This window comes from Trematomus bernacchii, unplaced genomic scaffold (assembly GCF_902827165.1).
Source record: "Trematomus bernacchii unplaced genomic scaffold, fTreBer1.1, whole genome shotgun sequence".
NCBI classification, from domain to species: domain Eukaryota; kingdom Metazoa; phylum Chordata; class Actinopteri; order Perciformes; family Nototheniidae; genus Trematomus; species Trematomus bernacchii.
The window spans coordinates 9,110,544-9,137,686 of NW_022987689.1; the positions used below are offsets into that span (position 1 = coordinate 9,110,544).

General features: G+C 40.6%; 1 protein-coding gene across 1 annotated transcript in view; it reads right to left on the minus strand.

The window, feature by feature from the left end:
• The window catches only part of LOC117488599 (sodium- and chloride-dependent GABA transporter 2-like), a 72,923-nt gene extending 53,700 nt beyond the window's left edge, over nucleotides 1–19,223 (minus strand). The window contains 7 exon segments of the mRNA XM_034137596.1: nucleotides 17,111–17,245; nucleotides 17,368–17,500; nucleotides 17,577–17,661; nucleotides 17,835–17,975; nucleotides 18,092–18,226; nucleotides 19,060–19,126; nucleotides 19,128–19,223. Coding sequence (XP_033993487.1) covers nucleotides 17,111–17,245; nucleotides 17,368–17,500; nucleotides 17,577–17,661; nucleotides 17,835–17,975; nucleotides 18,092–18,226; nucleotides 19,060–19,126; nucleotides 19,128–19,223 — 792 coding nt within the window.
• Nucleotides 19,224–27,143: the final 7,920 nt, after the last annotated feature.

Consider the following 27,143-nt stretch of genomic DNA (forward strand, 5'->3'; position numbering starts at 1 on the left):
GTGTTGCAGTGTTTCAGTGTTTTGGGTGTCAGTGTGTCAGTGTTTGCAGTGTTGCAGTGTTTCAGTGTTTTGTGTGTCAGTATTTCAGTGTGTCAGTGTTTCAGTGTTTGTGTGTCAGTATTTCAGTGTGTCAGTGTTTCAGTAGTGTTTCAGTGTTGTTCAGTGTTTTCAGTGTTTTGTGTTTCAGTGTTTCAGTGTGTCAGTGTTTCAGTGTTTCAGTGTTTTGTGTTTCAGTGTTTTGTGTTTCAGTGTTTCAGTGTTTTGTGTTTTCAGTGTTTCTGTGTTTCAGTGTTTTCTGTGTTTTTTGTGTTACAGTGTTTCAGTGTTTTCAGTGTTTTGTGTTTCAGTGTTTCAGTGTTTTTTGTGTTTCAGTGTTTTTGTGTGTCAGTGTTTTCAGTGTGTCAGTGTTTCAGTGTTGCAGTGTTTTCAGTGTTTTTCAGTGTTTTGTGTTTCAGTGTTTCAGTGTGTCAGTGTTTCAGTGTTTTCAGTGTTGCAGTGTGTGCAGTGTTTCAGTGTTTTGGGTGTCAGTGTGTCAGTGTTGCAGTGTTTCCAGTGTTTTGTGTGTCAGTATTTCAGTGTCAGTGTTTCATTGGTTTGCAGTGTTTATGTGTTTCAGTGTTTTTCAGTGTTTTTTGTGTTTCAGTGTTTCAGTGTTTTTGTGCTTCAGTGTTTCAGTGTTTCAGTGTTTTGTGTATCAGAGTGTCAATGTTTACAGCCTTTCATTGCTCTGATCAATCCCCAGGGATCCTCCCCTGGAAGGAATATAGCAGGATGAGAGAAAAACATTTAAAAAAAAAAAAAAAACGTATCTTAGAAGTGGCTATAACATTTGATGCAATTCTAAAAGATAGTCAGATTCCTAAAAAGTTACAAACGGATGCTGGAAAATAATTATTTGTTTCTTCAGCAAGGCTTCAAAAATCTTGTTAAATAATTATTTTCCAGCATCCGTTTGTAACTTTTAGGAATCTGACTATCTTTTAGAATTGCATCAAATGTTATAGCCACTTCTAAGATACGTTTTTTTTTTTGCTCAACTTTTATAATTTTAATTATTATAATTGCAATTATTATAATTTTTATTATAAAAGTAGGTAGAACACGTGGAGATTATCCGGCTGAACCAAAATGTGCATTTATCAAACGGGTTCGTTTTCCACAGACCCACAGAGAAATCCCATTGCTTTTTGTCGAGGGAACCCTTGCGCAGCTTACTTCAGGGTCGGCCTACACAAATACACTCATCACTGCGCCACTCTATTAGGTATTAACACAGAAATGTTCAAATTCAAACACCTTGCAAACTTTTAAGAACATCACATTTGTCCATTGTAAACATTTCCAGACTAACTTTCACAGAGGAATCTCACGCATTGTAGCTTTTTAAGTGGCGAGTCCATGAGATGTTTATGGCGATAAAAAAAAAAGGGATCTCCATCGCTCGTTCTCATCTATTGCAACAACAAAAGATTATGGCAATGTCATCGAAAATTGACATGTTTAAGAACAGTTTTCTCCACCAAAATGGTCCATTAAAGTTCAAACAAAATGAATGTGCCAAAAAATAACTGTCCCAGAGTTTAATATATAATATACTTCAACCGCCTTAAGTAGTATGTAGTAATCAAACGTATATTGTCCAACAAGAACAATTATTGTCACAGCTTGATTGTCCAGCCCTGAAATTATGGGCTCACTGAAGCATCTTGATTTTCAGGCTTTGGACCTTTGGTGACAGCTTGTTGCCATCCAAGTTCATCAACACTTTATGTAAAAACTCGAAAGTGAACTTGAGTTCCTGTGGATAGCTCAAGTTGAGAGTGTAAATCAACCCAAAAAGCATGGCCCATCCTAGCGAAATACTTCGCAGATTGGATAGCAGTTCCACACCTTCGATGATCACTCCGACATCCTCTGGCCCGTCCTCTTCCTGAGCGCCCTCATTGCGGATCACATAAAGTCCCATGGTAGTCTGTGGGATTGCACTCTCGGCTTCCTCACTCCTGACATTCTAAAAAAAAGGTGGAAGACAAGATCATTGACTATTTGAAAAAGTAGACCTAGTAAGTTTAAAAAGGTTCAGTGTGGTAATATTGGCGATAGCAAGCTCCCTTACTCCACCCTCCCTTTGAGAAAATGTTCAGAAAGTATGGTGGGCCTATCAAGGACAGTAATTTAGTAACTGAAGATGGCATCATCCACCACTACCTCAAGCCTTTCAGTATCAAGTGTGCTGAAGATGGACTTCGTTATTTATCTATAGTACTATGTTATAGCTCAATAACTAAGGCTTTTCTAGCAGGCACCTACTATGTATAAAAACGTGTATGGCCATTAGTTTGTCCGTTCTGTGCTACTGTAGAAACATGGTGGCACGTACCCACTCCTATGTAGACAAAATAAATGATAATTCTAGGGTAATAAAAAAACTTATATTTAAAGCCATTATACACTTAACACAATTGTTATGTACCTTTAATACAAAAATGTTACAGTCAAATTACTTACCAGGTATTCCTTGACGAGACTGTTGCTGTCCTCCTTCAGATAGGCACACAGACTTTTCAGGACAGAGTCTCTTTTGAGCTCAAGTCCTCACTCTATAACAACAAGGCATATTAAATATTTCAAAAGGACATTACATTTTTTACCAAGACTTGCACAAAAAATGTATGCACAAGTATATTACTTATTGTTAATTAAGGCAAAAAAACATGCGAGAAGAAGGTTGACACATGTAAGTCTGATCAAAACTGCATGTGCTTTAAAACTCAAATGTAGTTTTTAATATCAGAATGTTGTTACAATTTATTCATATCATATACAAACCCGCTTGGTATGTGTGAACTGTGTTTGTGTGTGGGTGTTTGAGAGTCACAAAAGCATTAATGTCAATTCTAATGTAAAGGATTAGTAAAAGCACAGCACACCATTTAAAGAGTATTGAAAAGATCAAAGCCTTTGAGATAAATAACATTTCAGTTTAATTTGCTAACAGACCACGCATGTACAGCATTGAATGTGTATAGCTATGTGATCACATTCAAATTGACCATTGCGTGCTGAAAAAATAAATTTGTGAAAAATTAATTTAGCCTTTACAAAGGATCCTATAGACCACCCACATACGATAGCAATTGAGTTTAGATACGACAAACAATTTATTTATGTAGATTGAACATACTGAATACCTTTAAACAACATCCAAATAGTTTTAAAGAAAACTGACATGATTGGGATTTATTATTAATGTGAAATCAATATTTTGCGTGCATTAGAAATATGTTCTATCTGAAAATACTTGGGACACCTTCTCTCTACTCTTTCTACATTGAGCTTCCCTTTAATAGGACATACAAATATTACTTGATTGTGGTTCAATCTATTTTTAAAACTATCATCTCAAGAAACCTTCATGCTGTGGTAAAAAATAAGGACAACTTTTAAAATGAGCTGCACTTCAGATTGCTCTTCATTGGTGGTGTGGCAGTGCTAACCCGTTTACATGAACTGTACAAATAAATCTATATATTTCAAGGATTTTTTTAAAACCTGTTAAATTCAGTGTTGGATCGCAAAAAAGATGCTCATATGGCTAAATAATGTAATGTAATGCACAATGCACTTACCCTAGCTGTCGGCGCCATGAGAGCCGGATCTTCCTTCCAGCATCTCCTCCTCTATTGTGGAAGACCTTCAGTAGGTTAGGCGAGTATCTGTCAAGCTCTGCCAGGAACTTGGCTTGGAGTGGCAAAGTTGTGATTCGCATGAATTCTGCATTTATCTGAGACAAACAATGAAATGAACGTCATGTTCTTCAAGTATACTTGCACAAAACAGTGTGAGCAAGCTCTACATCAGCAGAGCAATATTAATATCAAAATATCATTATTAACAATACTCACTTCACTCACTGTAAACAAGGCAGGCCACTTGTTTACAAGTTCAGCCACCACAGGAGCATCCTGGACAACCTCTTGGGCGTCTGTAGGCGAAGGTCTTCTGCATCTTCTTTTTGACTACAGCGTCGTTGTTTCTCTTTTTCACCCTCGGTCAGGATGCACTACCCTTTCTTTCTCAAGACTGTCTCTTGTTTCACCTCTAGGGAGCGGTGGGAGGAAGTTAACTTCTGCCTTTCTTGGCTTTTGATATTGCAGCTGCTTGTTCTTGTCCTTTGCGCTTGTTCTTGAGAGAGTTTACACTGACCTCAGGGTGTCCAATCTTGTTTAGTTTTGGTGCGGAAATTGGCAACCTTTGTTTTTAGATACTGCTTCCATCCCTCATGGCCAGCACGAGTTCCTCTCTCCTTCAAGCATGGATGGGTATGCACCAGGACTGTAGCAGCCTCTTCGATTTGGGAATCACTTGGGATATGCTGTGTATTTGAATATTTCTTCAGCCATGCCTCAAGGATATCCCATTCGCAGGTTTAGGTGAAGGGGTAAGAAGAGTGCCATTTGCTCTGAAATCAGCAGTTGCTCTTTGGAGCTGAAATTCAGCAAAATAAGAAAAGCGGGGGAACAAAGAAGATTGGTGGCCAGGAGGAGGTTCTTGTCTCTGGAGCTGGATCTAGAATGACAGCGTCTCCACTGTCAAATAAGTGCTGAGAAGACAAGCCGTCTTCATCAGGGATGTAGTACAAAGGGCATTTAGAGGAGGTCAGCTCTAGGATCACAGAGCTGTTGCATGTCATGGGTGAAGTTATTGGTGTGCTGGTGCTGCAAGGTAGTGATGTCTCTGTTATGCTGGAGCTAGTTTCTTCACATGAAACAAATACCACTTTTACAGTAGCCTTGTCTTCAATGTCACTGATTGACTCAAGATTAAAATACTCATTTCCAAAGTCGAGATCCTTGTATTGGAGCCTGAACTCTTGTTCAAGTCCAAAATAAGTCTTTATCTCAAGGACAAGTTGATCCACAGATGATGGCATTCCTGACTTGAGGGTAAGTTTTCTCGCGTCATCTACACCAAGAACAACTCGCAGGTGGACAGGACATGACATCTTTCCCCTCAATGTACTCTAGGAAACAAATACAGGGAAACAAAGTTAGGACAACGTACTAAACCATCACTAAATATTAACTTGTAACATTTACGTAATTAATTGTTATTTATGCTTGTGTTGTGCTTACACAGGGATAGCTGTAATGGCATGGAATAGTGGTTGTTACTTCTTTATATGCGCATGTGCTCATGTTTTACGCTTACATGTCGTGTTTTTGTATGCTTTCTAATGTTTTCTCAAATGCAATCATCCTGCTAGCGACTGCAGGTGAAATTTGGCACATATGGCTAAATCTGGCACCTTTACATGATGGACGTTGTTCATGTTAATGTGCATTGTCCCTTTTAAGGGCGAGACACCCCAGGTGAATAGGGTAATTTTTTTAACTTAAAGATATCAGCTAGAAATTTCTCAGTTAATTACTTACAATAAGGCAATTGTTTTTTGTATAACAAGTTTTCTGAAATAGCATGTTTAAATATGCAAATGATTCATTATCTCATGAAATATGCGCATATTTTAACACATTTCAGGAACCGAAATCTGAACTTTGGATAAAGCTAGGATCAAAATTATTGTTTCATTTTGTAGTCATATTAGTATCTAAGGCTTTTACAGAAGGGATTTTGGATATCTCTTTGTATCACTCCATAAATCAGAAAATACTGTCAACAGCCCTAAAATATCAATTTTCACCATGTTTTTAGGTATAAAATGTTATGTAATTCAGGCTATGAATTATATATATGACCAAACCCTTCTGTAAAAGCCTTCATAATATTGATAGGAATATAACTGGAAGGTTTGGTGTATGTAACTGCTACTGAAGTGGAAATTTCGAACTCAGAGTAGGAGAAAAAACTCATTTTGAGAAAACGACCTTTAAAGATTGCAGTGTGACGCTAGCTAAACCCTCCTGTTATCTGGATGATAGCTTGCGCATCGACGCACTCCGTGAAGGTATTTCATGTTCGGGGTCATTTGTTTTTTGTATAACCTTGCTTTGTGCAAGTGACAATTGTTGTCGTCTTCTCTGTGAACGTTTTTTTCACCGTTATTTTGCCATTTTCAGATTTAAATTTCTAGCGGAAAGCTAACCAGGAAGTGCTTTAGCACACCATGTGACGCATCTGAACGAATCACGTTGTCAGAAATTGACACCAGCCAATGAGATTTCGTTTCTTGGTTTAAGACCCCTTTGCACTTTCACGATTGGTTGCTGATACAAAGGAAATGACCATATTTGGATCCGATGAGATTGTGCAGGAGACACGGAGCTTTCAAACGATACCTCTGAAGACATGGTGCAAACAGCGGTCGCGGTACTTTATGTTACGTTAGAATGCTAACTTTTGATGAATTCAGGAGAAATCTACAGACGCAAATAGACAAACTATAGTAAAATAAACACTTAAATGTGTATTTTGTACGTTTTCCTTCCAAAAGCCTGAAAGAAAACATGTTATGGAATTCAAATAGCACAAAATCTCAAAATTGACCAGTGCAGGAAAAACGATGTTTTTGCCTGCCGTGTCTCGCCTTAATAAAGACATATCAACAGAGTATTTAGCTTTCATTCACAGCTGTTTAAGTCACATTCAGACCAACCTTAAACAATGATATGCCTTTTCAGGGTAACCATTCGCCTTACACCGACAGTGTAGTCACAGAGTGGATAAGCATCGAGCAGGTGTTCAGCATCAACGACGGCAACCTCTCTATTCGGAGATATGGTCAACTCATACGCTCTGAAGTGCTCGTGATACCATGCACACAATACCCTTACAACAAAGCTCACACTGTTTTCAAACAATGCATATTTGGATTATTTCAGCAAAATCAGGCAGACCACCAGTTGAGCCATAAGGAATGAGCATGGCCAACTCTGTAGGAGATTCCTTTAAGGGTTGCGTGCTTTGCAAAATGTACCTCGTTAATAGTGGGGTGTTTTTGCCTGAGGTGTAACACTACTTCCTGGTTCAGTACATCCACAGGAAGCATGGAAACATTTGAAACTTCCAATGTGGATTTAAGGTGGGATGCAGTGATATGATATGCAATCATTTGCTGATGTTTGAATGCCAATGCGAGTGGTACATTCCTGAAGCAATTTGTGTGACGAGCAACTTGCTTGAAGAAACTGTGCTTTGCCTCAAACCTCATGGTCCATTGCCCAACTAAAGGTCCAAAACGTTCAATCATTTGATGATAATGTTCAATATAGTGATGTTTTGGTAACAGTTTTGTCGGGAAAAGCTCCAAAAATCTATCTCTGTGTTCTACGATTTTACAGTCCAGGTAGGCAATAGTTTCTTGATTATGAAGAGGGGCGACAGAGAGTTCAACAATTTCTTTTAAATCAAGCAAAACATGCCAAGCAGGCTCTGCCTCTGGTATCAAGTCTCCAATTATAAATGGCAACAACCTCAACAGATTCCAATTTTCGTGGGCGTTTCCTCCAATGGTCTTGGAAGTGGCAAAAGTGCGCGGTATGGTATGAGGTTTGTTAGTTCTGTCCCCCCACTTGTATGGAAAGCTCAGGATAAGCTCATTTAAAGTGTTAAGAGATAGATATTTCTTGGAAATAAACAAACCAATGCAAAGGGCAATCTCAACTGGAACAACACCCTCAAATAAGTCGTGTGCAATGTCAGGAGGGTAACCCCGAGTAACGTGAAAATAAGATAATCTTTTTGTAAAAACACACTCTCTCTTTACCCCACAACAGATGGTGGCATTCTCTCTTGCAAATGTAATGTGCGTGTGATGCAAGTCTTTTGTACGATTTTCAAAATAACCTGACTGAACCGTTTTAGTCTGAATGTCTGCTCTTGTACCTGTACAAAAATCTGCAGAAGTAGACACCAGAAAAGCTTTCAATGAACCCTGCTATCCCGTGGGCTCCTAGGTTGTCTGCAATGACCGACTGGACAGTGCCTTTCACAGACGCTCCAAGACCTGAAATAAAAACACCATGTGTCTCTAGAATGACCAAGTCTTGTAAAAGGGGATCTAAAATGTGTTCATATCCGTACTCTTTCACATCAATAGTCTTGCATAAATACAGCTAAGTAGATGGAAGAAAGAGCTGAGTGAGATCCAGGTGGTAAATTATTCAAAATCCAATACACACCACAAAGTTTATGAGTTTTTCTGGACGTACCTATGGGGTTGCACACCTCAAAGTCATCAACATATAGTGATAATGATAATTTCAAATCCTCCCCAGTAAAAAGGCCATTTTCTTTTGAGTAATTTCCATCCCTTATCGATTTATACTGCCCTAAACACTGTGTACTTTTCTGTGTCTCATGTGTGTGAATTACACTTTTTAGTATGTCACTGTTACTTAACAGATGCTGCAAAGAACGCAATATAGGAATATACTGATATGTTCTTTTACTCTTAGGATCAAGGATGTACTCAACTGGATTTACCACACTGAAATATTCTTTGTAATACTTTTTTCTTTTGAAAGATGTAGCCAGGGGGCCGTCTTTTGCAAAGGCTTTGGTCAAGGGATTAGATTTACACACTTCTTGAGCAAGCTCTTTGACAATGGACTCATCAATTTCAACACAGTGGTTTTTAAAAATGTCCGATAGGCCGTTAAAGGTTATCGGAACAGATGAGAAGCTTAACAAAAAAGTGTAATTCCTGCAGTAATTCGTCAATTGCTGTTGCCGGTACAAACAAAATGTGTTCTAATTTCAGTAAAACAGAGGCAATTTTCTGCTCAATAACCTTGGGTAGATCTTCAGTATCAAAACAACCATGTGCATCTATACAAGTATCAGATTCTACATCTGCATCACCATCAATAACAGAATTGTCAGATTCAATTAATCCAACAACTACAGTAACAAACCTCAGCTTTGAAATCACTTAAAATATGGGGATTATGTTTCCTGTATTTATGAGTATGAAATGTATTGTAGATGTTAGTTTTAAAAACACAATCTTTAAACATGCATGTTACAGTTTCATTTCTCCGTAGATGTTCATTTACATGACTGAAATAAGCTTGTTCATTTGAAAGCTCAGGACAAGCACACAACTGACATGAAAATGTAGACAACTCAGATGGCTTTGGGGATGTTTGGGGTTTTATGACTACGGTATATATGACTCAGAAGACTGTTCCACAATCTAAAATGTGCAGGGGCAATTAGTGTATGGGCAAGGATGCCGGAACCTGTTCCCATGATGTTTTAATTTGCCATGTTTAAGCAGCTCGTATCTACTTGCTACAGACTTTCCACACACCTTACATTGCCACACGCCCATTCACATATTACACCTAAAAATAAATAAAAAAAGACAAGTTTCAAAAACTTCTCAATGCTATCAAGTATAAGAAATGAAATGATTGCATCACGTTCAAATTACTTACCTATATAGAGAGGTTGCCCATCCACAATGTTGATTTAGCTCCTAGATCTATAACAAAAATAGCACAAGGTTAGTTTCCAAAGGTGAGGAATAAGCTATTCCTTGGCATTGTAAAACAATGCAGCAAACTAGCCAGATATTGAAATATTATGTAAATAAATAAGGCCTCTGCTGGATTTCTGTGATGCAGAGCAGCAGCTTGATTTAAAAATGATGCTACTTGGTAGAAAAATGTCGGTTTTTAATCACTAATTAGTATTATGTCTTATTACATGGCTTAGTTGAATACTCGATTCTGATTGGTCAATTCAGAACACGTGACATGTTGTTAATCCAGAACAGACAGACCGCTGTCAAGGATTTATTGACCGTTGTTAAGGACGCTCACATCTGCACAAAGAAGTCCGGTCGATTTATCTGTATACAGTTTGGCTGAAAAGCAAACTGCAGTTTGCTTTTAAGCTCTTGTCTTGTCAGTTCGAAAAGCATGCTTTTCGAACTGACAAGACAAGAGCGACAAGAAAACAGCGGAGGAGTAAACGGGCAGAAAACCTCTTTTTTACGCAGCGGTCCAGACATAGACATCAAACGGCAAAACATATTCAGTGTGCAGTTCCTTTGGCATTAGAGCATGGATATCTAGATACTTACCAATTCATTTGACCTAATGAATTGTTTTCAAATCTGTAATCAAAAAGCTCCGCCTTCCTGCCGTTGCTACGTTTTTCAAACGGTAACAACGGACTATTTTCCTTAGCGGATGGATGTCAATTTAAAAATCAATACATACAACTATTTTTAAATCAATAAAATCATTTTCTAAATCCATAAAAGCATTTCAATTAATATTGGGAGTCATATCGTTACTTTGTTGAGAATGTGGCCATGTAATAAGCGGGATAATGTGCAGCGACTTGGTCATTATGGGGAAAAGAACACCTTCATGCCGATATTAGATAGTGTTAGCTAAAATACGGCACGAAAGGAACTCCAATGTAACTTGAATTACTAACTCTCACGAGGGCAACAAAGCACAAAAGGGTGCTGCTGCCGGCTCTGGATCATGCTTAGTACAAGCAGCACCCAACTAGCTAGGCCTCGTTTCGCTAGCTGGCCTCGTTTCGCTAGCTAGACAGCCAGCATTGTGAAGCGCGAACCTAACTGCATGACGAATATACACATGCAGACAATTATATTCGTCTATGTATAGCATAAACACGTTAAAATAACTTTTCATCTTCAATAACGTATGGTTAAGCAGCGGAATATTAAACAATTAGACTTACCTAAAGTCCGTCGATCGACGGTGTAGGTTGAAACGCCAAGTCTACGTCCAGTGTGAACACTAGTCAACGTCAGTATGTCATGCTTTGCGCATGCGGCGTTACCCTCCTTTCAGGGTCTGCCTTCCCTTTATGGGATTTAATAGAATAAACTGTACTAATTGTCTTACATTCAGTTTATATTCAACATATTCACGTTGTGTTCAATTGCTTGAACAATCCACTTTATATTTGACAGATTTCAGTTATATTCAGTGGCGACTGGTCATTAGGGGCAGGTGGGGCACAGCCCCACCTAGTGTCAGCAGAAAAGTATTACAAATAATGATTACAAAAATGCAAAAAAAAAAAAAAAATATATAAAATATATTTTAGATCATGTTTAATCATCTGATTCGTCTGTACATTGCTGTTTTAGTCTGTGTTCTTCTAATTAGTGTGTCTACAGCAGGGTTCGAGTTATAAACTGAGCTCTATGGGGGTCTTTAAAACTAACGCACACACACACACACACACACACACACACACACACACACAGCAGAAGCAGGCCTCTACTTGCTACAAACTTAAATATGAAAAGGTTCGACTACGCACACACACATCATCTCGGCTCGCGCAGCACGCTCACAGGCACAGATTGCGCAATAATGTATTGCAGTGCAGGCATATTGTCATTCAAGAGATGCGTTGTTCTTTTGGAAAACATGTTTTTCTTTAGCCTATTTACCTCGTTAACGTAAATAATACTCATTACATTGACACAATGCATTATTTGTGATTAAAATAATGGTTGTTGGTAATGTATTAGTGACCCCCACAGAGGTATGATTTCACTGCGTCCGTGGGAGCTCAGACCCCTCCTTATGGGAGCTCAGCTCCCATTGGCTCCCACATAACTCAAACCCTGGTCTACAGTCACAGTGTGTGCCTATTGAGCTGTTTAGAGCCATGTGGGACAAAACCTGATTATGCCCCTCCCTCTCGCTGTGAAGTCAACGGTGACTGTAAAAACTACAACTGCGCATGCTCAGAGTATTTTGTAATGAAATGTGTGGTGGCAAAAAAATAATGACCAGAGGGGCATGGAGCTACCATCCCCACCATACGTCATCTCAAATCATTCAGAGCTGATTGGCTGTAAGTACGTGTGCCGCGAAAAGTGTGGTGTGTGAAGAGGAGATGAGAGAGCTGCAGTGACGCGTCCTAAAACCAGGAAGTAAGCTGCGCATGGCTTCCCTCGACAAAAAAGCAATGAGATTTTCTCCAGAGGATTTTAGAAAATAGCTGGAAATAAGATCTGTGGGAAATGTACCTGTTAGATAAATGCACGTTTTGATCAGCCGGATAACATCCCATGTCTACCCTACTTTTATAATTTTTTTATCATAAATCTATGGATTAGATTTATGATAGACTTTTGAAAACTACAAGAACATAAGGAGGACTTTTACAAAAAAGTTATAGACATTTTTGTCCAGAAGGATAGGCAAATGGACTTCATCTTCAAGTCAAGGTAAGACCGCAATTTGATTGAAAATGGGATCTTACTAAGAGAGAACAATTCAATATTTAAATGATAAAATTACATTTTTGGGTATCCTTTTGTTGAACTGTCTGTTTAAAATTAATCGAAGCATCAGACAAAAAAAAGCTTTGAAAATAATATTATATTTTGGTTTAGGTCAAAATATAATATTTGTAAACCTGAAGAGTCAGTGCCAGTGCCTCACCAGCCATGAACCTCACTGCACGTCACTGCAGAAGCTTATATATAGACATCTACGTTTTTTGTGCCCCACCACTTTTGTACATATAAAAACGCCACTGGTTATATTATATCTGAAAATATTGCTTCATATTTATGTGGACCAAGAATCCGTTTTTTGAGTGTAGAGGGTCCTCATAAGTACTTTACAGGTACAAGAATGATGTTCTTGTGAATTATAATTGAAAGAACCCTGCAGCACACATTGATGTGAGGTCCCACATGACATATGGGGACCAAAATCCAAGTGTTTCTTCTCACATGTTATTGTGAGACTTGAATTTGTTAAGTTGTGAATTATATATTTGTTCTCTTCATCTGAAAAAAACAAAACAATTTATTCATCACTTAATATTTTTCATAGGAACACAACAAAGCTAATATACACCACAATGTTTTTTCCTCAAACCATCCCATACCTGATTCAGCTACTGTTGAGATGTCAACACCCAATTCATGCGACATGAAGCCAAGAACAGAGAAGACTGCAAAGCCAGCAACAAAGCTGGTTAAACTGTTTTAGTGTGCACAAGGCGAAAGTGTCTCTGGAAATTAAAAAGGACGATTATGTATTTTATCCTGCATGACATAAACCGTTAAATGCATATAATGTACAAACATAGGATACAATGTTTTCCTTACTTGTAGCAGTTGTTGTTGTATTTGTTGTAGCTTCCCATCGCTTGCAAAGTGCCTACGCAAATGCAATAGGAGAATAATACCTGGCTCCCAGCATCCATCCACCACCTTAAATCAGTTAAATGTGCAGTGCCAGTGATTTTTAAATGCTTTTAAATATTGATACATATGATGTTTATACTTGTATAATATACAACTATACTTTGTTATACTGTTGTACTTGGTTCAGCCATTTAGAATTCTAACCTTTCTGTCCCTCTCTTAAGCCACATTTCCACTTCCATGCATGACTTAGAAACTCTCTAACACAATTGTATCTTTCCTCCGGATGTACTCAGACTTTCCCACATGTCCTATCTGACTCCTACATCCTCCTGCTCACATGTTCCTCTTTCCCTATTACTTCCCAATAGTATTTTCACCTTCTCCACCTTCTCATTGGCAGATCATCAATTTTGCTTTTTTCCTCTGGTAGACCTGAAACCTAACTTGTACCTGCTTGTATTCCATGTTAATGTGTCTGTCTGTCTGATTGGTCAATTCTCCGCCTCTGGGCCCTGACGGCAAATACCCTGTTCCCTTTCGTTTTCAGCCAAGCCTTTATAATAGACAAAAACACTTCTGGTCATTAATTTATGGGTACAGCACGTAATGGTGAATACAAAGGCGTCAAAGATAAAAGCATCAGCAATATTCTAAAATATTTTCTTTAACATATTTGGAGCCATCAAAGACGGAAAAACAGGATTGATCCGAGTCCTGCAGTCAATAGATACATTTTTTGTCTGGGCAAGGAAAAAATATTTTTCCCGTTGCAGATGTGGCCAGATGAAGGCGTTTTAAATAGTCTCTGTGTCTTTAAAATCAAAGATACATATTCCTAAATTCCTAAAAACATGATTTAAAACTTAAAATGTTTTCATGATCCAATGGGAAAACAGCATATTTCAGAATATCTCTGTTTTGACATCACAAGGACAGTCATTCGTTGAATACAGCATTCCAGGGTTTGTGAATCTTAGGGCAGGTACATCTGCATATAATCAGCATCAAATATAATTAAAAAAAACATATTTATAAATAGTGTGCCAACGGGGGAAAGCTTGTATAAAGAAAACATAATTGGTACCAAAACCAACCCCTGAGGTACACCAAACTTAAAGGGGACCTATCATGCAAAATGCACTTTTGTACGTCTTTTATACATGAATATGTGTCCCCGGTGTTCCAGGGAACTCACCAAGTGTCAGAAAACACAACCCTCTCTCTTTCCTCCATACCCAAATCTCTAAAAACGGGGCTGCAACGGATCTGATACAGACCGATACAGATTTGAAATTCCTCTGACGTCAGGAACGAGGAGCTCCGCCTATATGGCCAACTCTCCACCTATCAGGGGAATGTGGGGTTGGGCCACGGCCGGCCATTGCCGCTCGAAAGCACTGGAGACGCTGTAGTACATATGCCAGGCCTGTAAGTGGCGCAGTAGTCTGCCACAAAAGCAGCGAAGAAGACTTCCCGTGCATGGTTGCCAAGGTTGCCATGGTTGCCCTTCTGTTTATTCTCCGCTGTGGCTCTTTTTCTCCCTCCCCGAGGCAAGCGTTTGCTCCTCCTGCTGCTGTAATTCAATGCAATCCCTCCCCGTCGAGGCAAGCACTGTAATTCTCTCCGGTAGTCCACCAGCAGATGACAAACACCCACCTCTCGCGTCGGGCCGAACCACGCCCCTTAGCTTTGATATAATGAGCATATACCACGGCCTGAAGTGAGCTATTGCTTTTATAAAACGGTTACCAAGTGTGGCAATATGAAAGAAAAATACACACTCTAATTTAAATAGTTTTATTAGTAAATTATGATGTTCAAAATAAAATAGTCCCTCCGTTGCCTTCTGCACGAAACATAGTGCGAGGTGGTTGCTATGCAACAACACTAAAGCGAACATATTAGACAGAGAGCGTTGATCAATAATTTGGCTATTTATTTACATTAATGTGTATGTTGCCGTTTATTGTGCACCCACTGAAAAACTGTCCAGCATCAGTAGAATGGCTTACGTGGTTACTTGTATAGGTTGAGGTTATTCTAGGCTGTTGCTTGGCGTGGCGAGAATATTGCCCGAGATTCGGCTTCCAGTAGCTCTGGAGAGAGCTTTCGCACCTGTGGCCACTAACGGTCATAATTGCTCTGCTTTCAAGATATTTTCTGCATCAGAAAGCTTTTGAATGGGGGGTACTTTTCCAGTTGGTCTACCTCAGGGCTATTCAATTAGTTTGGAATGGGGGCCGGTTGATGAAAATGATCCAAAGCAAGGGGCCGGGAAAAAGATGGCTTGAAATATGAGCAATCATATTTAAGAGCTTCAGATACAGTAAATACTACAACAGCATAGTGGAGTGCATATATTGTCTTTAATTCAATCAAACAACATAGCCCCAAGGCCTTTATAGATCTAAATGGCAAGTTCAGAACTCAGTAGGCCTACATGTTTCATTTGATTTCATTTAGGTGAAATGATCTAATCATTCACGCAGAGATGCAATCAATGACAGGAGTTGTCACTACAGTATAGTAGGTGGGTTCGAAACCCGAGCCCGTCGAAGTTTTCAGGCATTGTCTACCCCTCTATCTCTCAATGTAACACCCTCTCTGGAATAAAGGCACTATGGCACAAAAAAAAAAAAAAAAAGAAATCTTAAAAAAAAAAGATTGATTACCTTTTAACATTATACTCAAAGGGCCAGTAAATATCACCCCGGGGCCAGATTTGGCCCGCGGGCCGCCAATTGAATAGCCCTGGTATCTACCTGCTCTTCACGTAGCTCTGCATGTCGTCGTTTAGGTGCTTTTTTTTCTGGAGATAGGCACTCCTCAATCCACTCCTCCATAGTAAGACCCCCCGGGAGGTCGAAGTTAATCTTAAATGTTTCCATCTTATGCTTTGTAAGTTTGTTTCGTAACAGAAGAAATGTAAATATATTTATAAAACGGACAAGTCAAATGAAGCTATCTGATTGGTCGATAGAGCTTTTTGCGGACCTTTTTGATTACAGATTTGAAAAACATCGTTGCTTGCTTTAAAAGTAGCACAATTCATTATGTCAAACCTTGGAAAGTATCTAAATATCCCTGCCCTAATGCCAAAGGAACTGCACACTGAATATGTTTTGCCGTTTGATGTCTATGTCTGGACCGCTGCGTAAAAAGGAGGGTTTCTGCCCCGTTACTTCTCCGCTGTTTTTCTTGTCCCAGTCTGAAAAGCATTTGCTTTTCAGCCCAACTGTATACAGTTTTTCTCAGATGCAGAGGGATACTGACTTGTTGTGAAAAGTAACTACAATTCTACCCGTGGTATATGCTCAGTATATCACGGCTAAGAACCAATCAGATTGCTTGATTTGACTTGTCCGTTTTATAATGTTCAAATATAGCATGATAGGTCCACTTTAACAAAAGAACTATAAAATACATTGTTTTCCCCAGAAACAACGAACCTCCTATTAAAAAGCTGTGTCAAATGCTGCGTTAATGTCCAGAATTACAATGACTTGGCCATGCGATTAGGTGAGAGGCTGAATTACACAGATTGGTTGAAAATAAAAACAATTCATGGCTGCTCTGCCCACACCTTTGTACTGTGTCTTTAAGGGACCAAAAGTTTGTTGAGCTCTGGTGGGCTTTGAAGTGAATTCAACTTTGCAAAGTGAATTAAAATAATGGCACAACTTAGTACAAAAACGGCTTGCACACTTGTATGATGACCTTCCTTTTGAACTGATCAATTAGAGCCATCTGAAAGTGGCATGCTTATCTTCCATCTAGTGTCTCTAATCCAAGGGTAAAACCGGAGCTATTTAATATCAGCCTTTGGCTTCACAAGTAACATTTGCTAGTATGATTAACCAATATTTAGTTTTGGTCTAAGTTAAAGTCCATACATTTTAGTATTGCAAGTGTTAGCCAAGTATTGTTCTGTGCAGTGTGTCACTTACACATCACTCATTAGTCACACAAAAACCTCACCTGAGGATCAGTCAGACGGGTCAGATCAGGATAAAGGTAATATCTAATTCCAGTTAAAGCTCCTGGCAATGTCAGCCCACGGATCAGCATCACAATCAACATCACAACTGGAAAAGTGGCTGTGACGTACACAACCTGAAAGAGGAGCACCAATACATACTGTTATTAATCGTGGTCAATAAGCCCATTCATTTTTAGGTTTTAATTATAATTTTAGGTTTAAATTACCCATTTAATAATAAGCGTATACATCTCACCTTTCCTGTCGCCTTGATTCCTTTCCAGATACAGAAGTAACAGATGATCCAGCTTAGCAGAAGACATCCAGCCAGGTCCCAGCGGATACTGCCCATCTCTTCAATTCCTCCAGACAAGCCCAAGACTCTCCTCCTGAGTGCAAGAAGAAAGTTATGTCAAGAGACATTTTAGTGACTCTAAAAACTGTTTTGCGAATGTGAGTACTTACTGCCAGAATTCTTTCACTGATGATGTTGTGTTTTCATTGATGTGGCGATAAACTGAATCATTCTGTCCACAATCAATGCAGTTATCTTGAAGCGAAAGAGTAAAATGAAACAAGTTGACATTTTCAGAATTTGCAACCATGTTGATGTTAAGGGTTCTCCATACATAATTGAGCATGCCTTAATTGCCTCCATCTGGCCACTCACAGTCATTCTGTACCTACATAAGGCCTTTGCACTAACATCAGTGCGATGTTTACCTGTGTTCCAGGTGTTGTTGCAGCTGGCCCAGGGGAGTACAGTGTGGAAGGAGGAGAAGAGGTAGAGGAAGGCCCAAGCCAGGATGACAATGTAATGCACCACACTGTATAACAATGTAACTTGACTGCCGTAGCCTAAACCTTTGAAAAAAATAGAACTGCCATTTTAACATTTGATACACAAAAGTAATGTAACAATATACACATATTTCAAATACTTTGGCACTCTATGGAATATGTAGTTATGTTAGTAGTACCTCCAAATATGGGACATATTTTCCTCCAACATGTGATCCCACCCTGAGCCGTTAACTGCCCCAGAGATACCTCTAGAAAGAAGATGGGGATTCCACACGTGAACAGGAACACCACATAGGGGATCAGGAAAGCTCCTAAAAGGAAATAATGTATCCAAGTAATAAACTATAGTGACAAAAATACAAAGAATAAATGATTTAACCCTTTCACGCATAGAGGTCACTACAGTGGACAACTATTCAAAAGGTGTTTTTTTTTTATATGCATGGGTTTTGATGGCATAGTTGAACACCAGCCACTACATAGGAGCCTATTGCATCATCCCACACACTGCCACTCAGTGCCAAGTCAGTGTAAGTGCATGATACATTTCTCTAAACCAAGATGGACGAAAGAAAGCCATATGGACCGAATCACTCGTCGATATCTTGCCAATCCTTTTATGGAAAGTGCCCCCTGCAGGTATAACAATGTTGGTGACATCAAGGAACAACTAAGGAATCATATAATTCATAAATTGTCAAAGTATTGATTTTATGTTTGCAGGAAATTATGATTGATCACCTGTCCACTAAAGTGGACGTCTCTAAAGTGTTACTGGCTATATTTAAACTACAATTCATACTGTTACTGCTATTGTTCTTGAAAATACTTAATCTGCAATATCTTTGTGGGCCGTAAATCAATATACTTACGTTATTATAATGTAATTTTAAGTTTGCACATCTTTATTTATCTTTTTTGTGGACATATAAAAAATATTTTTTTCAAAATTTGAAAAAAACTAGATATAAAAAAAATAAAGTTCAAATCTTGTTTTTCATGCCCCAAGAGCAATAAAAACACTTGGTAAAAAAATCCTGACTGAGGTTTTCATAATTCATGCATGAAAGGGTATACATTTTCCAGCTTTTACTTATCTAACTTACTCCTGGGCAGTACAATAAGATGTTTTAAATGCTCTTACCACCTCCATTTTTGAAGCACAGATATGAAAATCTCCAAACATTGCCCAGACCAATGATCTGTCCGGAATCCGGATACTGACAAAATGAACTCCCTCTTGTTGGCCCACTGACCTCTCTTTGCACTGTAAGATGGAGCATGATTTTGATTGTTTTCATCTTTCATTCTTATTTTATTCTTTAGATTCCCTGGATAACTTGCTGGCTCCATCAGGACACATCTGTTGAAATGTAAGTACAAATATTCAGTTTAGCTGTTTTTTGGGCGTGTTATACTTAAAGGTAGGGTAGGTAAGTTTGAGAAACCGGCTCGAGATACACTTTTTGTTATATTCCATGGAATGCTCTTAACATCCCGATAGCAATGAATATCTTAAGTGCTTTGACAAAAAATCTCATCTGTGGAAGCCGTAATACTGTAAAAAGCACGACCAATCATTTTAGCCGGCCCGGCTAAAATAACTGGATGGCCTACCTGCCTGTCAGCCTTCCATCTGTGCACAAACTTATCTCGTGCCCTCATTGGTCATGTGCACGTTTGTGTGTGTTGGAGGAGGGGCTCTGTAAGGAAGTGGCAGATTTTCTCCGGTTGTGTATTTTCAAATTCTAGCGATCTCGAGCCGGTTTCTCAAACTTACCTACCCTACCTTTAATGTGCATGTTCAAAAGTATCTTTTTGTGCAAAGTCTTCAGAACACTAAACACATCTAAAGCACCAGATTAGATCTTAGGGTAATGCTGTTTCTTATTGTTCATCTTAAATAGCTATGGTGCTGACCAATTCATTTGAAAGATTTGGTACCTTCAAGTTGATAGATGTAAAGGTATCAAAACCTTTTAAAGTGTTGATTCATCTTGCTAAATATGGTGTTGGTGCCTCTGTGAAACTCCGTTGATGTACATGCAAGTTCAACAGCCTGCGCTGCCTATCCCACAAATAATTTTCTCTAAAAGGAATTATTACATTAGTTTTCACGGCTCGCCGGATTTGTTTGCTTTACTCTTTGTACTCATGAATTTGAAACAGGTCTAACGTGTAATTTAAATGCTCTGAGTGTCATTGGTGTTTCTTGGAACCAAGGTAGACACTATAGGTTTAACAAGCAGCTGCTCTTTGTGCTGAACAAAAGGCCCAGGGACAGTGTTGCAGTGGAACACGGCCAAAACCAGAGGCGTCGGGTAATGAAGGTTAGAGAAGGTGAAGCCTTCCCTAAATTATTAGTCCTGTTTCTGTTGTGCACAACAATGTTCCCTAAACAGGCTACTGCTATGATCCATTATGTTTAGCGGCTCCAAATATCAGGCTGTAGTATAAGGCTACGTTTTTTATAATCAACACATTTAGTGAATGATGAGATAATAATAATGTATCACTGTCAGGGCACTAACTATGTCAGAAGGATCAGGGGGACGCGTTTAGAAACTGTAACAGCATGTCGTGTGTGGCGTACTAGCCTAACGTTACTCATCAAATGCTGCCTTAGAAACTTGTCTTTGTCTCATGAGCTGCATCAACACTGTCAGTTAGTGCCGCAGGGTCAACAAATATTTCTCAAGTTCTCTCATGTGCTGTGTGCCTAGGGCTGCATATTAGTCCGGCATTGTAGAATCTCATCTTTCTGTATCCTAGTAAGCTATTATATAATATTATTATTGCTGTTATTTGTGTCAAAATGCCTTAGCTCCTGCAAAAAACATCCAGTCCCCTGTCGCTCCAGTGCTGTCCCTTATTGGGTCAGCAGCTGCATTTAATTGCTGTTATAAACATCAAAACATCTTCTGTTCCATTGTAAGATGTTGTAACAAGTAGTTGGTCAAATAATAGCCTACCCTATCTTGAGCTCCACTCGCCACCTATGGCCAAAACCCATGTCACAAAACATTCCCTAAATTGATGCAGCCTTGCTTAAAGTAACCTATTGTAGCTGTGGATTATTTATGAGTATTAGCAGAAGGCTACACATGTATTCATTTGAGTAATTTCTACATATAGTATATAGTTTAAGCTTACATTCCCAATACATACAAATTGTACCAGTTATTGTAACAGTTAAGCAGGAGATTTTTAACAGTGAAGCTGATACTCACAGAACTGAATGAATGACAGCAAATATCCACTGGACCTGTAACAGAAGGTTTTCACGTGTCTTGGCACATGTCGACTGAAACTTTTCCTGCCAAGGTTAAGATTATGGTTATAAATGGTAATGTAGAGCAGTGGTTCCCAAACGGTGTGCCGCGGCACACTGGTGTGCCGTGAGGCAAGTCCGGGTGTGCCGTGGGATTTTGTGACAACCATACTTTATTATTGCAATATACAACTACACAAAAATAATTATTTTTTAATTTACTATATCAGTACTTTGTATGCACTCATTTCATAATACAGAGGCAAACTCTATACCTAAAAACAATTATTTAAAAAAAAATCCTCACAGAACCCCATATTTCGCTGTTAACACAGTTGCAGGTGGGAATTATAAGACCGTGACACATCGAAGGCTGAAGGACAACATTAAAACAGAGAAACACGCAAGAGGGAAAATTGAGCGCTTTCTTGTGCGGAGCAAACCACCAACCACCAGTGCAGAGACTGCCGACAACCCACCACCGAAAGAAAAGAGGAAAAAAACTGTCAGCAGACAGTATCATGAAAGTTACCTGTCTTATGGCACTGCAGGCGAGCGGCAGATTTTCCCTACAAATAGACGAATCTACTGACATAAGTGGGGCTGCCCAACTTCTGGCAAACGTCAGATATGTTGATGCTGACTCTATCAAAGAGACGTTTTTCTTTTGCAAAGAAATGGAAAGCCATACTACGGGAGAAGAAATATTCAGGGTAACTAATAACTATTTAAAAGAGAACAGTCTGACCTGGAATATGTGCGTCAGTCTTTGCACAGATGCGCGGCAAGCATGACGGGGAGAGTGAAAGGATGTATTGCTAAGGTGAGAGCACAAAACCCACATATCGTGACAAACCACTGCATTTTGCATAGAGAGGCATTAGTTGCCAAAACCATGCCCCCGGAGTTGACTGAGGTGCTGAATCAGGCTGTGCAGATCGTGAATTACATCAAATCAAGGCCCCTGAAATCTCGCCTCTTCTCCCAGCTGTGCGCCGAGATGGGAGCCGACCACCAAAGCCTGATCCTCCACAATTTTTTATTTTGTGACCTGTCTGGTTTAAATGAGTGTGTTGCTGCTTTGATGAAGCCTAATTTGATAAAGTTTCAAATTAATTTCTGAAATATTTCGTTAATAAATATTTCATGAGTAATATAGTTGTCTTTGTCACATTTTATTTGGCATTAGTAAATAATTATGCACATTTACAGATATTTTACATGATATTTTGCACAATAGGTGTGCCTTGAGATTTTTACTTGTCCTTTGGTGTGCCTTGGGCACAAAAAGTTTGGGAACCACTGATGTAGAGAGCAGAATTGACACCTCCTCCTGAAGCAATCATGCATTTCACAAGTTTGATTTACAATATTTACTTATATCATCTTAAGCCTTTTTTCTGAAAAGCTGGCAGTTGATACTAATGATTTCATCTGGGACACTGGCTTGAGATTATTTAATGTTTAAAATGTTTCCAAGTCCACTTGTTTGGCCTGTGTGCGATTCAATATAACATTCAATCAATTATGTCACAGTGAGGGTAAGGATGCAGGACAAAAACATTGGATATAGGAATATAAACAAAAAGCGAGCTTTTATTCAGGCGGATGGCCGGAGAAGGTGGTTTCGGGCGGACGGCCCGGGGAAACGCTGAGAAGGGGGTCTCGGGCGGACAGCCCGGGGGCAAGGCAGAGGCAGAAAAGGGGGTCTAATGGCGCATTTCCACTACAGTGCGGAGCTCGCTTTAAGCTTGCCGCATAAAATCGAGTGAAATGATGGCCATTTATAACTGCCTGATGCTGTATCCCACTGACACACACACACACACACACACACACACACACACACACACACACACCACACACACACACACACACACACACACACACACACACACACACACACACACACACACACACACACACACACACACACACACACACACACACACACACACACACACACACACACACACACACACACACACACACACATGCATGATGGCTGAGAGAAAGAGGAGCATTGTGTGGAGCTATTTCACTACTGTCAATTAAAACTTAGCGAACTGTGATGTGTGCAAGAAGGCAGTTCGCTACTGTGGCCACTTTGTATTGTTATTTTTCCTGTTTGCACTTTAAATTTGCAAAAGTAAAATGTTTATTTGTCTATAAAAACTGTCCTGTCTTTAATCATGAAAATGAATTCAGATTTAGTCTATTTATGATGCATTCAGCTAACAAATCATGTCATGCAGCTCTCCCCTACATGAAAGTACATAAGACGCTTTTCATTAAAAAAAGGATCGGTATCGGCGATACTGGCCCTGAAATACTTGGTATCGGATCGAATCCAGATTTTGTGGTATCGCCCACCCCTAGTTTGTACTTGTTTAACTTTTGTCTAGTTTCTGAACAGATATGAGGAGCTGTGAGCTTGAGTGCTAACAGCTAACGGCTGATGTTGTTTTTCTGTGGTTCTCATTGAAGATGACGTCACGGCTCCGCCTACACTGCGTTACTATAGTTACTGCACTTTTGTACGTCTTTTATACATGAATATGTGTCCCCGGTGTGTCAGGGAACTCACCAAGTGTCAGAAATCACAACCCTCTCTCTTTTCCTCCATACCCAAATCTCTAAAAACGGGGCTGCAATGGAGCTGATACAGATTTGAATTTTTCTGACGTCAGAAAAGGGGTGCTCCGCCTATATGGGTAATAATAATAATAATAAATTGTATTTTTATAGCGCTTTTCACAAACCCAAAGACGCTTTACATTTGGGGAAGGGTAGACAAACAAGGACAGGCAATAAAACAAAAACAAAAAACAGAAAAAAAACAAAAAGAAAACAGAAAGCAGTCAGGAGGAAGTTGGTTGAGAGGGGGGGGGCTTATGGATATACAGAGTTGAAGGGATGGGTTTTGAGGCGGGACTGGAACAGGGTGAGGGACTCAGACTCACGGAGGTCCTGGGGGAGGGAGTTCCAGAGCTTCGGGGCTGCCACAGAGAAGACTCTGTCCCCAAAGCTCCGGAGTTTGGCCTTGGGGATGGAGAGCAAACCGGCTGAGGTGGATCTGAGGGACCGGGGTGGTTGGTAGAGGATGAGGAGGTCAGTGAGGTAGGGCGGGGCCAGGTGGTGGAGGGCTTTGTAGGTGAGGACCAGGAGTTTGTATTGGATGTGGTGTGAAACGGGGAGCCAGTGGAGTTCTTTGAGGACCGGGGTGATATGATGCCATGATTTGGTGTGGGTGAGAAGTCTGGCGGCTGCGTTCTGGACACGCTGAAGTCTATTGAGGGATGTAGTGCTGATGCCGTAGAGGAGTGAGTTACAATAGTCGAGGCGGGAGGAGATGAAGGTGTGAACGAGTCGTTCGGCTGCGGGGCGGTTTGAGAGAGGGACGGAGTTTGGCAATATTGCGGAGGTGGAAAAATTAGGTTTTTACAACTTGGCGGATGTGGGGCTTGAGGAAGAGGGTGGGGTCAAATATAACGCCATGGTTGCGTGCCTGGGTGGATGGGGAAACAGGGGTGCCATCGATGGTGAGTGTCAGGTTGGGGGTTTTGCTGAGGGTGGATTTGGAGCCGATGAGGAGGAGTTCAGTTTTATTGCTGTTGAGTTTGAGGAAGTTGTGTGCCATCCAGGATTTTATTGCAGTCAGACAGGATTCGATGTGGGTGAGGGGGGGGTTGTGGGGGGATTTGGTGCTGAGGTAAATCTGTGTGTCATCAGCGTAACAGTGAAAGTCCAGTTAAGAAGAGAACAGCATCATCTACTGGCCTGGCATATGTACTACAGCGTCTCCAGCGCTTTCGAACGGCAATGGCCGTGGCTGTCTCCTCCTGATTGGTGGAGTTGGCCCAATAGCCGTAGCGCCACCGTCCTGACGTCAGGACAGTGTTCAAATCTGGATCAGTTTTTATCAGATCCGTTGCAGCCCCTTTTTTAGAGATTTGGGTAATAATAATAATAATGGGTTCCATTTATAAAGCACTTCATATTCGAATTCAAATCCCGAAGTGCTACAAGCAGTGAGCATGAACAGTATAAATAGACATGACACAACACGGTAGAATTAATAAAAAGCAATAAAAAATAAATAAAAATAAAAATAAAAGGGTGGTAAAAAGGTCTAGGCAAAGCCTCTTTTGAAGAGATGGGTTTTGAGGCCTTTTTTAAAAGCCTCCACGGTCTGTGGTGCTCTCATGTGGTCGGGGAGAGCATTCCACAGACTGGGAGCAGCCGAGCAGAAGGCCCGGTCTCCCATAGTACGGAGCTTAGTCCTGGGGGGTTTGAGCAGGTTAGAGTTGCTGGAGCGGGTGGTCCGCAAGGAGGTATGGGTGGTGAGGAGTTCCTTGAGGTAGGGAGGGGCAGTTCCATGGACACACTGGTGGGTGAGGACGGAGACCTTGAATTCGACCCTCAGTTCCACGGGGAGCCAGTGTAGTGCTTTAAGGATGGGGGTGATGTGGTCATATTTGCGCACCCTCATCAGGATCCTAGCAGCGCTGTTCTGGATGTACTGGAGCTTCTGGATGCTTTTGTTAGGGATCCCGATGAGGAGTGCATTGCAGTAGTCCAGCCTGGAGGAGACAAAGGCGTGGACCAGCTTTTCGGCGTCAGACAGAGTGAGTGTGGGGCGGAGTTTGGCGATGTTCCTAAGGTGATAAAAGGAGTTCTTGCACAGCTGTTTAATGTGGGCCTCAAAGGTCAGATGGGCGTCCATTTTAACACCCAGGTTGGTGACTATTGAGGAGAGGGTAATGTCCTGGCCGGAGAAGGTGATGGTGGTGATGGTGGATGACCGAACCTGGTGTGGGGTGCCAACTATAATGGCTTCGGTCTTGGAGCTGTTGAGTTTCAGGAAGTTTTGCTTCATCCACGCCTGTATCTCCTCTAGGCAGGCAGTGAGTGTGGGTGAAGGCAGGGCTGCAGAGGAGGTAGGGTTGATCCTGAGGTACAGTTGGGTGTCATCAGCGTAACAGTGGAATGAAACTCCATGTCGGCTGATGATAGAGCCAAGGGGGAGCATGTATAGTGTGAAGAGGGTGGGGCCGAGAACTGATCCTTGAGGGACACCACAGGTGACGTTGTGGGTACCCGACTCTACCTCGCCCAAGGAGACGTACTCTGTTCTCCCGGTGAGGTATGATCTGAACCAGTCAAGGGGAGAGTCAGAGAGTCCGATGGTGGAGTGCAGACGATGGAGGAGGATGCCGTGATCGACGGTGTCGAAAGCTGCAGTGAGATCGAGGAGGATGAGGAGAGAGGGAGAGCCAGCATCAGCCGTCATCGGGCAGGTCGTTGGTGACCCTGACCAGGGCAGTTTCTGTGCTGTGGCCTGAGCGGAAACCAGACTGGAACTTCTCAAATAGGTTGTTGGAGTTTAGGTGGTCCTGGAGCTGAGCAGCAACTAGTTTTTCCAGCACCTTTGATAGAAAAGGAAGGTTGGAAATGGGTCTGTAGTTGGCCAGGACTCCCGGGTCAAGGGAGGGTTTTTTGAGACGAGGTTTGATGACAGCGGTTTTTAGGGCAGAGGGGACATGGCCAGCCTGGAGAGAGAGGTTTACGATCTTAGTGATCATGGGGCTCATGGTACAGATTAGGGATGTCCCGATCACCTTTTTTTGCTCCCGATCCGATTCCGATCATTTGATTTTGACAATCTGCCGATACCGATTTTTCCCGATCCGATCTTTATGCAATGCATTAAGAGAAAAAAAAGGTAACAGATAACGGCTGGTCATCCAACGCGATGAATTCAGCTATCTTGGCTGTTATTTTTTTGGCCTTTTCACTGTTCTAGGGCAGCTTCTCTTTCCTTTTAAAAGTCTCTGAAAGTGTCGGTTGTTTCAGTGCCGTTACCTGAGTGGCCGCTGTGTACTCGTCGTGTTGTTGTTGGTGTTTGTTTCTCAGGTGGCGTATTAGATTGGTCGTGTTGAACGTAGCTCTGTTCT